This window comes from Tenrec ecaudatus, chromosome 5, assembly GCF_050624435.1.
Source record: "Tenrec ecaudatus isolate mTenEca1 chromosome 5, mTenEca1.hap1, whole genome shotgun sequence".
NCBI classification, from domain to species: Eukaryota; Metazoa; Chordata; class Mammalia; order Afrosoricida; family Tenrecidae; genus Tenrec; species Tenrec ecaudatus.
In genome coordinates, this window is record NC_134534.1 from 89,163,810 (window position 1) to 89,179,872 (window position 16,063).

The 16,063-nt window shown below is 39.7% G+C and overlaps 1 protein-coding gene across 1 annotated transcript in view; it reads left to right on the top strand.

The window, feature by feature from the left end:
- Positions 1–16,063, top strand: part of CLVS1 (clavesin 1) — a 96,621-nt gene that overhangs the window by 49,528 nt on the left and 31,030 nt on the right. The window contains 2 exon segments of the mRNA XM_075549713.1: positions 7,249–7,359; positions 9,831–10,066. Of these exon segments, the coding sequence (XP_075405828.1) occupies positions 7,249–7,359; positions 9,831–10,066 (347 nt within the window).

A 16,063-nucleotide genomic window follows, 5' to 3' on the forward strand; every position in this document is an offset into this window, starting at 1 on the left:
TGTTTATTATCTACTATTTCCTGTTATTTTTTGTTGCTGTCTTTATTATGAAAATGTTGTTTGTAGTTCCTTATCTTGATGTATACAGTTTTGTTTTGCTTCGTGAATGATATACTTTCATTTAAGTAATATTATTTCTGGAAAATAATATCTTGTATAATGATGTAAGTTGCTGTTAGAATCAGCTACATGGCAACTATATTGGGTTTTGTTTAGCTTTTGTAAATTGGGTTAATTTTAATGGATTTTTCACTGATTTAATAAGGAAGATTTTAAAAAATTTAAACACCTATATGTTCAATTTAACTGTAAATATGATCAAGAAGGATGTTGATCTTCCAATAATTAATTGTGATAGATGAAAAGCAAAACACAGGAAAACTTTACTTAATGTTTCTCTTTAGTACATCTTACAGATGAATTGCCATGTTTATAAATTGAATATTTGTGGTAACCCATTATTGAGTAAACGTACACCATACCATTTTTCTAACAACATCTGCTCACTTTGCATCTCTGTGTTATGTTTTGGTAATTCCCACAGTATTTTAAACATCATAATGCTGTCATACACTCAGTATAGCAGTGTATACTTACTGTGGAGTACTTAGTGCATTAGATATACACTTAGTAAACCATAGTATAGTGTCAGTATAATATTAGATGCTATAGGGAGTCATAAAATGCATCTGACGCCCTTCATTGCAGTATTCACTTTATTGAGGTGCTCTGGGACCAAACATTCAGTATCTCCAACTATCCCGTTTTTGCCTTCAATAAACACGGGCAAAAAATTCCTTCAGGTTGATACAATGCTAAAGGAATTTCCTTTTCATCTTATAAGAGATAAACAGAAGAGAGAAATATGAATAGAGGCCAGAGGGAACTACTGCCATCAAAAAGGAAAAAATAAAAAGAAGTTGATTACATCCTTTGGACCTGGGGTTCCTGTGCTTAGAACCTGCTACTCCAAGGAGAAGATTCATGCCAAGTCAAATGGAGAGCTCCACCGAATGCTGGGCTTATAGATGCTGACAGGAGACAACGATATCCTCTTGGGCAACAAATAGAGTCTTTCACTAACTGTCAGTGCACTGAATTCTGACTTCTAGCCTCCTAAATTGTGAGAGAGCAAATTTCTCTTTGCTAAAGTCACCTACTTGTGGCATTCTGTTCCCTACAAGTTCTCAGACTTCCTGCGCTGACTGTGCTGTGGACCTGTAAATGACCAGTCTCTGGAAAAGGGTACCATGTCTGGTGAATAGAAAGCCAGGGTAAAAGAGGAAGACTGTCACGGAAGTGGATCGGCACAGTGGTGCTAACAATGCGCTCACACAGAACAATTCTGAGGGTCATCCAGGGCCAGGAAGTATTTCCTTTGTTGTATTTAGGTCAGGATCACTATACGTGGGAACCACCTGCTATCATCTAATAACAGTAACTTTTATATTGTTTGAGTTTAAGGTTATGTGAATGGATTCTATTGGTCATTTTGAAATATGTCATATATTAATATTATAACGAAAGGGCCTCTTTAAAAAATGAAAAACCCAGAAATTAAACACAAAACCTTTTCTTATAAATTAATCAGTCTTATCCTCTTTTATTTATTTAGGTTCCCATCAGGTCTTTTAAGCCTGGCCTATTCATTCCTTTGCTTGGGAGAGTAGATAAATAGCCTCGCTGATGAATGCCTTGAGGATTTGAGGTGTTCTGCTAACAGTCTAGAGACCATTCTTTTCCCATTTAATCAGGGCATGTGTCTCTGAGACTCCACTTTTTCTTCATACACCGAGTGACTGACTAGTGATTGACTCGCTTAATACTGTCCTCAACCCGCTGAACTCTCAAGTAGACCAACAGCTGTCGTGTTTCTGTGTCTCGTTGAGATAAGTAGCACTGAAGTGCCAGCTAGTTTAATCCAGGCAAATTCATCACTTTCTTTTCCTCATTTAAAAACAGTGGCTTATGTATTGTTTGATTTATTAATGTTATCATGTAACATTTAAATCTCTACTCCATCTTAAATTTATTTTTGTGCTTGGGGTAAAGTGTAGTTCCTGTTTCATTCTTTTGCAGATGGAGATCCAGTTTTCCAGCACCATTTATTGAAGAGGGTGTCCTTTTACTATTTAATGTTTTTTGATTCTTTGTTGAGAATCAGTTGGTTATAGGTGGATGATTTTATTCCTGGGTGTTCTATCCTGTTCCATTGGCATATGTAAATAGCATTATACCAGGACCCGGCCATTTTGACTATGATGGCTGTGTAGTAGGTATTGAGGTCGCTTACTGTAAGGCCATCCATGTTCTTCTTTTTGAGAAGTTCTTTTCTTATACTGAGTCCCTTAACTCGCTATATGAAGTAGGTGATTAGTTTTTCCATTTCTTTAAAGAATGATGTTGGAATTTGGATAGGAATTGTATTTTAGATTACTATTGGAAGTATTGACATTTTCAAAATATTAAGCCTACCTATCCGTAACTATGGGAGATTCTTCCATTTGCGTAGGTTTCCGGGTTTCCCATAGGAATGTTCTTTAGTTTACTTTGCATGGGTCTTTTATTTCGTTTGTTAGGTTTATTCCTAGGTATTTCTTCTATGTGGTTATTGTAAATGGTATTGTTTTCTTGATGTCATCTTTTAAACTCTTCAGTGGTATATAGGAATCTAATGGATTTCTGCATGTTAATCTTGTATCCTGCTACTTTACCAAATTCCTCAATTGTTTCCAAAAGTCTTTTTATAGACTCCTTGCTATTCTCTACATATAAAACCAGAAGTGAAGTTTCTACTCCCATAAAGATTTACAGTATCAGAAACTCACAGAGTCAGTTCCACCCTGCCCTATGAATCAGAGTCAACTCAATGGCAGTGAATTATTAAATTTTATGTATGGGCTTGTTTTCTTGATTTCTTTTTCATAACTATCTCATTATCAACAGGAATCCAGATGTGTTCCATGTGTTATTGTGTTGTTTAGTTTCTCTATGTCTCCAATGAATTTTTCCCAATGCTCTTCCTCAAGAGTGAGGTAGTAAGTTTGATTTTTACCCCAGCCTCTGAATTTTTTGGTTTGTTTTTGTCTAAGATAGTTCACCAAAGATGACATCCAAATGACTGACAATGACGGCCAAGTTATAAATAAATAAATAGGAAGCTATCTGGAGATAGAGTGGAGAAATCGGAACTCTATATGCTACTGGTGGTACTGTAATTATGTGTAACTACTGTGAAAAACAATGACACTACCTCATACAACTAAGAATAGAAATTCCATATGATCCAGCAATCCCCTTTGCTAAGTAAATATCCTAATGAAGTAAGAGGCATAAAACAGATATGTACAAACCCATGTTCTCCATGATAAATGGAGGAAAGGTTGAAGTTGTCAAGGATTTTGTCTCTTGTGGATTCATAATCAATGCTCATGGAAGAAGCAGTGGAGATATCAAAAGATTTGCATTAGGTAAATCTGCTGCATAAGATGTCTTTAGAGTATTGAAAAACCAAGGATAATACTTTGAAAACTAAGATGTGCCTGACTCAAGGCATGGTATTCTTCATTGCATCATATGCACATTAAATAAGAAAGACCGAAGAAGAATCAATGCCTTTGAATTATGATGCTGGAGAAGAATATTGAAAGTACTCAAGGACTGCTAAAAGGACAAACTGATCTGTCTTGGAAGAAGTAAGGCCAGAGAATTCCTTAGAGGCAAGATGACAAGATTCCATCTTGCATATTTTAGACATGTTATCAAGAGAAACCAATCCCTGGAGATGGACATCATGATCGGTAAATTGAAGGAGCAAAAAAGGAGGGAAAGCCTTCAAGGAGATGGACTGACACAGTGGCTCGTCAATGGGCTCAGACGTAGGAACAATTGTGAGGATGGCGCAGGACCATTCAGTGTTTCATTCTGTTGTGCGTAGAGTTGCTACGGGTCAATCGGAGTTGACTTAATGGCACCTAACAACAGACTGGTCCAGGGGCAGCATGTGGCCGAGATATGAAGCAATTGTTTCAGATTTAAGATAATTCTTGGCCAGATCATGCCAGAACTGATACTCCTATTTGTAAGAAATTAAGGCAAAGGTTGATTTAGAGGTCTAAATTTATTGAAAAGTTATCATGGTCAAAGAAAAGCTGGCCTGGGTAGCCAGGTTTTCTAACCCTGAGAATATGCCTTTTTTAGGCATTCTAATCCTGGTTGCACCTGACAGGCATTTCACTTTCACTGCGTGTCAGTCAAAAGTTACACTGATTTAAGGAAAGACAGATTAGCTTGTTCTCAGGTGGGTGAGCTTTGAAGGAAGAAGAGACCTCATATTGTCTGCTGTCTGGTAGCTTCCTCCTCATAGTGATTCTATAGGACAGAATAGGACTGCCACAGCGGTCTTCGAGGCTGTACATCATTATAGCAGCATGCGGCCACATTGCTGACCTTCACAGTGGCTGGTGAGTTTGAAGCACCCACCTTTCAGTTAGCAGCTAGAGCACTTAACCACGGTGCTACCAGGACTCTATGGAAGGGGGAAAAGCAAACCAAATCTCACTGCCATCAACTCCATTCTAATGCATAGCAACCCTATAGAACAGGGTAACACTCCCCCCCCCCCCCCGTGGGCTTCTGAGATTATAAATCTTTATAAAGCATCCTGCTTTCCTGAGGAGTGGTTGCTGGTTTCAACTGCTGACCTTGCGGTTAGCTGCCAACACCTAACCACTACACCACCAGGGCACCTCTACGAAAGGTGAAAAGTATATTGCAAATGCCGATCTTCTCTGTTCAGAGGTCCTGATGTATTTATTATTATTCACTTATTCATTCAATAAGTAATCACTGAGTGCAATAGTCACCCAGGGATCAGCCCCAGCCACCTCTGAATTGTACGATTCATAGCCTTATTAGATTTTACACTTGACTCCGGGCACATAAAAATGGGTAAAATATGGTTCTTCCAAGTCTGGGGGTTTGAGCTGTCAGAAGACAGGCCTGGCAGGCTGCTTCTGAAAGGTCACAGCCATGAAAATCATATGTGACAATTCTACTCTACACACATGGCGTTACCCCAAGTTAGTCAGAATTGCCTCAAGGACACTGGAAACACCACGACTCACAACAGCAGCAACAATATAACCCTCAGGAATATACAGGGATCTTTAAAAAAACTGTGAAAACTTCCATTACCTTTGAGCTCTTTTCCTAGGTGCCCTCAAATGATATTCTAGCTTTCCTTCTTCCAAGGCAGATATTTTTGTCCTTTTAGCAAGCAGTCCATGGTACTTTCAATATTGTTTGCCAGCACCACGATTCAAAGTTGATTCTTCTTTGGTTTTCTTTATTTGATATCCAACTTTCACATGCATATGAGGCGATGAAAACACCGTAGCTTGGGTCAGGTGCACCTTCTACCTCAAAGTAACATCTTTGCTTCTCAAGAGTCTGAAGAAGTCTGTACAATAGATTTACCCAATCCTTTGATCTCTTGCCTACTGATTCCATGAGCACTGGTTTCAGATTCAAAAAAGACAAAATCCTTGACAACTTCAATCTTTTCTCCATGATGTTTTATCATGGTGTTCCCTCTTGGTCCAGTTGTGAGGATTTTGGTCTTCTTTACATTGAATTGTAATCAATACTGAAGTCTACAATCCTTTATCTTCCTCAGCAAGTGCTTCAAGTCCTCTTCAGTGTAGGCAAGCAAGAGAGTGTCATGAGCATAACGAAGTGTTGCGGAATTCATATTCTTCTCATGGGCATCTAGAACTTGTGATTCTCCACACAGCTGAATGTCTTTTCAAAGTCAGTAAACATCTTTCTGGTATTGCCTGCTTTGAACGAAGATCCAGCTGACATCAGCAAAGATATCCCTTGTTCTTCTGAATCCAGCCTCTGGCATCTGGAAGTTGGCAGTTCCCTCTCAATGCACTGCTGCAACCATTATTGGATGATCTTCAGCAAAATTTCACTTGCATGTGATATCAATGATAGCGGTCCATAGTTTGAGCATTCTGTTGGGTCACTTTTCCTTGGAATATGGGTACAAATATGAATCTCTTCCAGTCAATTGGCCAACTGTAAGTGCTTCCAGTTCTTCATCCACTTCTTGAAGCATTTCAGTTGGTATTCCATAAATTCCTATAGCTTTATTTTTGGCTAATGCTTTTAATGCAGCTTGAATTTCTTCTTCAGTACCATTGGCTTTTACTCATATGCTACCTCTTGGAAATGGTGGAAGGTTGGCTCATCCTTTTTGGTACAGTGACTCTTTATTCTTTCCATTTTCTTTTTATTTTTTCTACATCTTTCAATATTTTGCCCATAAAACCAGACCAAATTCAATGCCATTTAGTCAATGCCTAGAATCTTACAAATCAGTTTAAGATATGCTGAGTGTGGTCTTCCTTTTTGATTTCCTAACTCTTCCTCTTTGCATATTTATTCTTTGTATTTGACATTGTCTTTTGGTGTTGTCCTTTGGAAATTTTCTATTCAGTTCTTTACCTTCATTGTTTTTTTTCCATTTGCCTTAGCTACTCTATATTTAATGGGAAGTTTCAGAGTGTTTTCTTACATCTACTTTGTTCTTTTTCTTTCTTGTCTTTATAATTACCTTTTTGCTTTTTTCATGAATGAGGTTCTTGATGTCCTCCCACAGCTCATCAGATCTATCATTAGTATTCAATATGACAAATCTGTTCTTGAGATGTTCTCAAAATTCAGTTGGGATATACATCTTATGTTTCCTCGTCTGGACTTGGTTCTCTAGCTCAGTGAAGCAATAGACTACAGAGCCTCCTCACTCACCAGGCTACACAACTGATACGCCTTGTAGGAAGTCAGATAATTGTGATGTGGGAAAGATACCCTTTCTAACATTTTAAGTCACGGACTCAACAGGAGAGAGACGAGGGGAACAAAGGCAACTATAACAATAAGGACACTGTTCTGACTCACAGTAACCCTGAAGACAGAGTAGAACTGCTCACAGGTTTCCAAGGCTGTAATCATTAAGTATACTGACCTCCTCCTCATTCTCCTCTGGAGTAACTGAAGCTTGTGAATTCTAACCACTGACTTTGAGTTTGACAGCTAAGCACTTGACCATTGTACCACCAGCACTCTTCCATGTGTCAGCAGATGGCAAGGAACAAGCTGCCCTTTGGGGTTGTGGTCCTGTTGGCTTCTGTCTAACCTGAGACTCTCACAAATCCATCTGCATTTCTCCTTGCACTGCAGGACAGCTTTCCGGCCCGCTTTGGAGGAGTCCATTTTGTCAACCAGCCCTGGTACATTCACGCCCTCTACACACTCATCAAACCATTCCTTAAAGACAAGACAAGGAAAAGGGTAAGTAAAACACAGATATTGTGAACGTCTAAATAGGAAATGCACAGTGGTAATTATGGTGTCCCTTTCTGTTCTCTCCTTATTTTTTCACTGTGACTTTCCTGCTTTTCTGAAGCTACTGAAATGGCCTAAGTCTTGTCAATCATTCAGTAGAACTGGGTTATTTTCCAAGTTCTAATGACAAAATAAAGGACACACTGAAGAAATACAAACACTAGATGCTCACTTTACTGGGAAAACTTGTGGAAGATACTGAGTACACCAAAGTCATATATATAGAATACTTAATAGCTACTTTTTGTCTTGCAAATGTGTTCTTTCTATAAAGAAGGTTTATGATTTCTTTAGCTTTGTCCATGTTCATGGATAATAGTTGCCAACTTCATTTCCTGTCAAATATAGGATTCCCATTGGCTTTATAGTCTTCTCGGGAAGTAACCCAATGGAATTTCTTCCATAAAGCAATGGCTCCTCACTGCTGTGCTGCATGAGAGTGTCTATATCCCTGGGCACAAAACAGAATCTGTGTGGCCTTAAATCTGTCCCCTGTGCTTATCTCTCTGACCATTTACCAGGCACCCCAGAAGTGAGGACCACCTCAGTAGTACTTCTCAACCTTTCAGAATCCAGTGCTGGGTCAATGTTTACATATATTTGGTTTCAACATCAGGGTTAATATTTAGCTCCGACTGTTCCCTGATTCTATGGCTAGTTTCCCCTCTAAGGCATCCTACCAAAAGCCTGAACAAATACATTTCTTTTTTGTTTGTTTGTTTTTAAACAATTTATTAGGGGCTCATACAACTCTTATCACAGTTCATACATACATCAATTGTATAAAGCACATCTGTACATTCTTTACCCTAATCGTTTTTTTTTCTCCTCTTTTTTTTTTACATTTTATTAGGGACTCATAGAACTCTTATCACAATCTATACATATGCATACATCAATTGTATAAAGCACATCCATACATTCCCTGCCCCAATCATTCTCAAAGCATTTGCTTTCCACTTAAGCCCTTTGCATCAGGTCCTCTTTTTTTTCCCCCTCCCTCCCCTCTCCCCCCTCCCTCATGTGCCCTTGGTAATTTATACCTCGTTATTTTGTCATATCTTGCCCTATCCGGAGTCTCCCCTCCCCCCCTTCTCTGCTGTCCCTCTCCCAGGGAAGAGGTCACATGTGGATCGTTGTAATCAGTTCCCCCTTTCCAACCCACTCATCCTCCACTCTCCCAGCATCGCCCCTCACACCCTTGGTCTTGAAGGTATCATCCACCGTAGATTCCCTGTGTCTCCAGCCCTCATATGTACCAGTATACAGCCTCTTCCCTATCCAGCCCTGCAAGGTAGAATTCGGATCATGGTAGTTGGGGGGAGGAAGCATCCAGGATCTGGGGGAAAGCTGTGTTCTTCATCAGTACTACCTCGCACCCTAATTAACCCATCACAAATACATTTCTTAAAGAGAAATAATTCTTATTCAAATTCAATCATATATAAATCCAGTGTTTAAAAGTACATGGTTTTCTGAAGTACCAGAACATTTTTCTGAAAAAATGCACCACTTAGCTTTTAGTTCCAATAATCTCTAACTGATGCCATTTAAACAATGCATCATGGGGAAAGATAACAAGTTTTTATTACTTAAGACTTGATTTTATGTGTTTCTAAGTCACATTTATATTCCATCATCATTACTTGTAGTATGTGGACAAATGACAAAGGTGAATGCATGCATGTGTAATTGTCTTCTTATACTTACATGTGCCTTATCATATTGAACCTGAATCATACAGAAATATGCCACAATGCCATTACACAGGCACGTTTTAAATAAAATTTCAAGAATCAATTTCAAAAATGTGGTTGATTTGCTTTTTGTCTGTAAGCAGTTGCAATTTGGAGGTGTAGCCTCTCCCACTTGACAACTTTCATCATCTTCCATTACATATTTAGAAGATGCCAATATATTTGGGGATTTGTTTGCAATCCAGACCATAAAAAAAGGAAAATTACCCCACAATAAATGACCCATTCCAGTTTTAGAATCGTTTTCAGTTTTTTTAAGAATTGACAGAGGTCCTTAATTAAGCCCATTAACCTGGCTTCCAAGGGGAAGTCGATATAAAGGAAAGTTCACAGATAATGAAGAGCGGTGGGTGAAGAGCAATGTCGCTGTGGTAGATTTAGGAAGAAACTGTTATTCGCTGTAGGCCTGAGAAGCTCTACAAGTGGGAAAGCGAAGGCTGGTTGAGATCGCCATGACAAACATGACTGGTGTTTGGGGTAATCTGTATCACTGCTCCTTTCATTTGCAGAGATCATTAGGAAAAGACGATATTATAAATTTGGGCTATGGCCAATTAATACCAAAATTGTAAATTCGGGCTCTGACCAATTAGTACCAAAATGTCTTCCAAGACATCTGTTTCAGATTTTTTTATTGCTAATTTTCCTTTCCCCCCACAGATTTTCCTGCATGGTAACAATTTAAATAGCCTCCACCAGCTAATATACCCTGAATTTTTGCCCTCCGAATTTGGAGGAACTCTTCCACCTTATGATATGGGGACATGGGCTCGGACATTGCTTGGCCCTGACTACAGCGATGAAAACGACTATACTCACACTTCCTATAACGCAATCCATGTGAAACATATGTCCTCTAATCTGGAGAGAGAAGACTCCCCTAATCTGATGAAAAGGTAAGGGCTGGGCTAACAGTATTTCAGCTGAAGTCAAGAGACATTTTATATTTTGGGTTATTGTGGGTTAAGTAATAGAAGGTCTTTTGGGAAACATGATTTGAATAAGATAAACTGCAATATATTCTCAACTCACAAACCCTTGATAGCTCTCTCCCTCCCTCCCTCCCTCCCTCTCTACCTCTCTCCCTCTCTCCCGCTCCCTCTCCTTCTCCCTCTCCCTCTCCCTCCCTCTCTTTTCCTCTCCCTCCCTTTCCCTCCCTCTCCCCCTCTCTCTCTCCTTCTCCCTCTCTCCCCCTCCCTCCCTCTCTCTCCCCCTCTCCCCCTCTCTCCCTCCCCCTCTCCCTCTCCCTCCCTGTCTCTCTTCCTGTCCCTCTCCCTTCCCTCCCCTCCCTAAAAGAAAAAAAAAAAAACCTTGATAAATTAAGATTATCATTTTCATATCTTACATCGTCCTCCGTAGCCCCTCACCCACTTTTCCATTGTTCATTCCCCTGGAAGGGGTTATGTGTTGATCCTTGTGATTAATTCCCCCTTTCTTCCCCCACCCTCCCCTAATTCTCTACTCTCATTGTAGGCCCTGAGGGGTTAATCTGCCCTCAATTCTCTGTGTTGCGGACACTAATCTGTAGCAGTGTGCGTGCTCTAGTCTAATCTGATTTGTAAGGTAGAATTGAGGTCATGATAGTGGGGGGAAGGAAGCACAAAAGAACTAGAAGAAAGTTGTGTGTTTCATTGGTACTATACTGCACCCTGACTGGCTCATTTCTTCCCTGTAACCCCTCTGTGAGGGGATGTCCAATTGTCGACAGATGGGCATTGGGTCTCCACTCCATGACCCACCCCACTCACATTGGGTATGATTTTGTTCTGGGTCTTAGATGCCTGATACCTGATCTCATCAACACTTCATGGTCACACAGGCTAGTGTGCTTCTTCCATGTGGGCCTTGTTGTTTCTCAGCTAGATGACCACTTAATTATATTCAATCTTTTAAGACCCCAGATGCTATATCTTTTGAAAGCCAGGCACCATCAGCTATCTTTACCACATTTGCATGTGTACCCATTTTGTCTTGAGCAATCATTTCAAGAAAGTAAGCATCACAGAATGCCAGATTATTAGAACAAAGTGTTCTTGTGTTGAGGGAGTGCTTGAGTTGAGGCCCAATGTCCATCTGCAAACTTAATTCTTAACATACAGATATGAGTGCATAGTTCTATTCCCCTCTCATTATATATAAATATATTTATATATGTACATGCCTCTATTTAGACCTCTATAAATGTCCTTTCACTCCTGGTTCTTTTCTCTATTTTCTTTTACTTCCTCTTGTCCCACCTCTTGTTTGATTTCTTAAATGCTGGTTCCACAAACATTGATCATGGATGTAGATAAAATGAAATCTTGACAACATCAATAGTTTCCATTTATCAAATGTTATCTATTGGTACGGTTGTGAGGATTTGGGTTTTCTTTACATTGAATTCAACCTATACTGAAGCTATAGTCCTTAATCTTCATCAGCAAGGCCTTCAACTTCTCCTGGTTTTACAAAACCAAGATTGTGTCAGCTGCCTATCAAAGGTTGTTAATAAACTTTCCCCAAGCCTAATGCTGCATTCTTCTTCAAATAGTCCAGATTATTTGATTGTTTGCTCAGTATACACATTAAATAAGTATGATGTAAAGATACAACCCTGACACACACCTTTCCTGATTAAAAATCGTACCGTGCCCCTTGTTCTGTTCAAAGAACTGCCTCTTGGTCCATGTACAGCACTTGTCTTTACGTTTTTTGTACTGTCGTGGCTTGTGTGTTCTTGCGATGCTAGAAGTCATGTCATGGGAATTTCAAATACCAGAAGGTTCACTCATGTAAACAGGTTTTGGCAGATCTTGTAGTCTAAACACCTACCCCCCAAAAAGAAATAGGTTGGCCCCATCTGAGGAACCAGCCACTGAATACCTTATTAGTAAAAGCAAAGTAACATTATCAGATATTGTGCCAGAAGATGAACCCCTCAGGTCAGAAGGCTCTCAAAATATGACTGAGGAAGAAGTAAATCCTAAAAGTAGAGTTGATCATAATGCCATGGAGAGAGTACAACTTTCAGAATCTTCCATTGATGGTGGGAAGGCTTCAAAATATGAAGAAATCACTGTGAACACCTATTTACAGTTCTGCTGCAGTGTAACCTCTTTTGTTTTTATTCATAATATATGCTTTTTTCCATTCTTTTCCTTGGTAAGATTTGGTAGTAGTTTTTCAATTTTGTTAATCCTTTAGAAAAATTGATTTCTTGTCCTGTTGATTATTTCTGGAGGTTACTGTTGGGGTTTTTTTCTGATTCATTGATTTCTTCTCTAATCACTATTGTTTCTTTTCTTCTAATGTCTGAGGGATTATTATGCTACTCTAGGTTTAATTGTTGTAGTTTATGTCTTAAGAATATATATAATAATAAATTAGCCTCTTACTACTGCTTTTACTGTGTCCCAAAGATTTGAGTATACTGTATTTTCATCCTCATTTGTTTCAAGGAATTTTCTTCATGTGCTCTTTATTTCTTTAATTACCCAGTGGTTTTTAAGTAAAGTTTTGGTCAGTTTCCATGTAATTGGTTTTGGAGGGTTGATAATTCTATGGTTTATTTATAAATTTACAATATTGTGATGTGGAAAAAAATGATTTGTTTTCTCTAAGTGTTTTTTTTAATATTTTCTTTGTGGCTTAACATATAATGCATTCTGGAGTACATCCCATTTATACTAGAAAAGTGTATATTGTATTGCTGTTGAGGGATGTGTGTCTAAGAGATCATGTTGAGGGATATGTGTCTAAGAGATCATGTTGGTTTATTGTGTTGTTTAGTTCTTCTATATCTTTGATTTTCTTCCTTGTTGATCTGTCTTTGCTCAAAAGTGATATGTTAAAGCCTCCTAATATTTGTCTTTTCATTTCTATAAGAATTTGATTAATGTATTTTGGAGGTCTCTTATTGGGTGCATAGATGTTTATTATGGTTATGTTTTCTTGTTCAATTGTGGATTTCATCAGATTATAATGGCCTGTTTGTCTCTCATAATGGATTTTACTTTGATGTCTATTTTCTCAAAACTTAATTTTTTTTCACTCCCCGCCCCCCCAAACTTAATTTTGATAGTCCTGCTTATGAGCAAATAATCAGAGAAACTGGATTATTGTAAAAGAATGCAAGTATCAGGATTGGTGGAAGTCTCATTGTGATAGTTAGGTTTATTGTGTCAATCTGGCCAATAGGAATATGTGTGATTAATCAGGTCGCAGTTGATTGGAGGCCAAGAGATAAATGGCTCTACAAGGCCTGCCTCCCTCACTCTTGCTCTCTGGTGATCAGAGTGTGTTGGACCATGCTGCTGCTTTAGCTAGTTCTCTGCCTCAACCTGTGAACTACACTACCTGTGCACCATGCCAACCTGTGGATCATGTTGCTAGAGCTTGAAGCTCCTTTGAGACCTTCTTCACCACACTACGGGTGCATACATTGTCTGAGTTTGAGATTGGTGGATCCTGTCGCTTTGCATTGCTTGCATTTGATATCCCATTTGGGCCTGCTTTGTCAAGCTCCCAAGCTACTGACTGTTCATGACCCACCCTGCTGCTTACTGCCTCTGGGCACACTATGCTTTCCTGGCCTCAGGGAGGACTCTGCTATCTGCTTCCTTGGCCTTGGACCCAGCAGCCCACATGAGTTTAAGGAATCCACTATATTAACTGTTCCATGGAAGTGAGTTCAACTGAACCCTCTGTACTGCTGTGTGGACTAATTAGCTGTTATATTCCTTCTTGCTGTATAAACCTATATACGTGTGTGTGTGTGTGTGTGTGTGTGTATCATAAGTGTCCTGGTTTTCTTTCTCTAGAGTAATCTGCCTAACACACTCATTAACAACTGTCAATATGCAGATGACTCAACCTTACTTGTTGAAGGTGAGGAGGACTTGAAGCATTTGTTGATAAAGATTAGGGTTGTAGCCTTCATTATGGATTACAACTCAATGTCAAGAAGAGCAAATTTCTCACAACTGGACTAATAGATAACATAGTGATAAATGGAGAAAAGATTGAAGCTATCAAGGATTTCATCTTATTTGTATCCACAATCAATGCTCTTGGGAACAGCAGTCATGAGATCAAACAATGCATTGTGTTAGGTAATTTGCTGCACAAAACTTCTTTAAAATATTTAAAAGCAAATTATTAGTTTGAAGACTAAGATGTGCCTGACCCAAACCATGGTCTTTTAAATCACCTCATATGCATGTGTATGTTGGGCATTGAATAAAGAAGCAACAAGAAAATTTGATGAATTTGAATTATGGTTTTGGTGAAGAATATTGAAAGTACCATGGACATCCAGAAGAACAAACATATCTGTCTTGGAAGAAGTACAGACAGAATGCTCTTTAGAGACAAGGATGACAAGACTTTGTCTCGTGTACTTTGGACATGTTATCAGGAAGGCTCAGTCCTTTCAGGCTTAGTAAGGTGGCGGGCAATGAAAAGGAGACCCCCAACAAAATGGGTTGACAAGGTGCTTGCAACACTGACCAGAACAAGTGAGAAATGGCCCAGGACTGAGTGGTATTTTGTTCTGTTATACATAGGGTCGCTGTAAGCCAAAATGGACTCAATGGCACCTAACAACTAGAATAACAACTCCTACCTGCTTTTGACTACCATGAGCTTGATTTTTTCCCATCTTCTGATTTTGTCTGTTTTGTCTTTGCATATGTCTCTGTCTTTCTTGCAAGCAGGAGATTAATGGTTTGTGTTTTCTTATTCATTTTGTTAGCCTTTGTCTCTTTAATCCATTTACACTCAATGTTGTTATTGATGGGTGTGGTTTTATTGCTGTCATTTTGTCATACATATAAAGTGGTTTTGAGTTTACTTCCACCCCGTGCCGGTTGCGGATGTTGAGAGAGTGTGCATGTGATGGATAGAAAAGAGTGGGGTTCTTGTGGTAGTCACATAATCTGGTGTCAATTTGAGGATTAAGAGTGAAGGGGTGTAGTTTAGCCTGTCAATCAGGCGGCAGCTTGATGACCTCATTTGGAGGTGCTAAGGAGATAAATAGCACCCTGGAGGGTGGACATAGTCTCACTCCCTGTGAAACACCCCTTTGGAGAACACACATGGAGAGAGGCTGATAGAACCAGACCTCCAGAGCAGGAGAAGCCACGTGGAGACTCCTGCCAGCACTGAGATGCTTACACCACTTTCCACCCATTTGCCTGCGATCTTCCTGCATTTGGCATCATTGCATGTGTTTCTTGAGTCTGAACAGGACTTTATACATTAGTATTGGACATATGGGCTAATATCAGATTTATTGACTTGATCTGGTCTGAACTAGGATGTTTTCTCAATATTCAACTGCTCTTGTATATAAACCTCTCTCTTATACACTTATGAGTGTCTATGGATTTGTTTCTCTAGTCTATCCAGACCAATACATTCTCTCAACTTTTTTTAGGGTTTTTTTTTCCCCTATAAAATGCAACCTGGCACGTCTCTGATTCCTAGCCTACCTAGTCTATGGAGTGGGCAGGGAGATACCCCATCAGTGGTGCTGGCTGATCAGGAGTGGCCTGGCATTGGGAAGGCTGGACTGCTGTGGGACTTCCCCATGGTGTTCTTTGCCAGGTCACAGACCTGGAGCAGGTGGGGGTGGGGGTGGTTCCAGGTGTTCTGGGGACTCCAACCCAGGGGCCATCAGTGGAATGGCAGCCTTCCCAAAGAAGAATCTGGCCCACCAGTGGCCTGGGGCAGTCTTGAGAAAACTTGGGGGAGTGGGAAATGTCTTCTACAGAGATCTTTGCACTTCCACAGGAGCTGGAAGTGGACCCAGGTGCTGGTAGTATTCGTGGATGGCCACTGGAGGGCTTGGCCACCATGCTATGACACTCGGGTCCTCAGCGTGCTATCACGGGTGGCTTGGAGATGAGGGA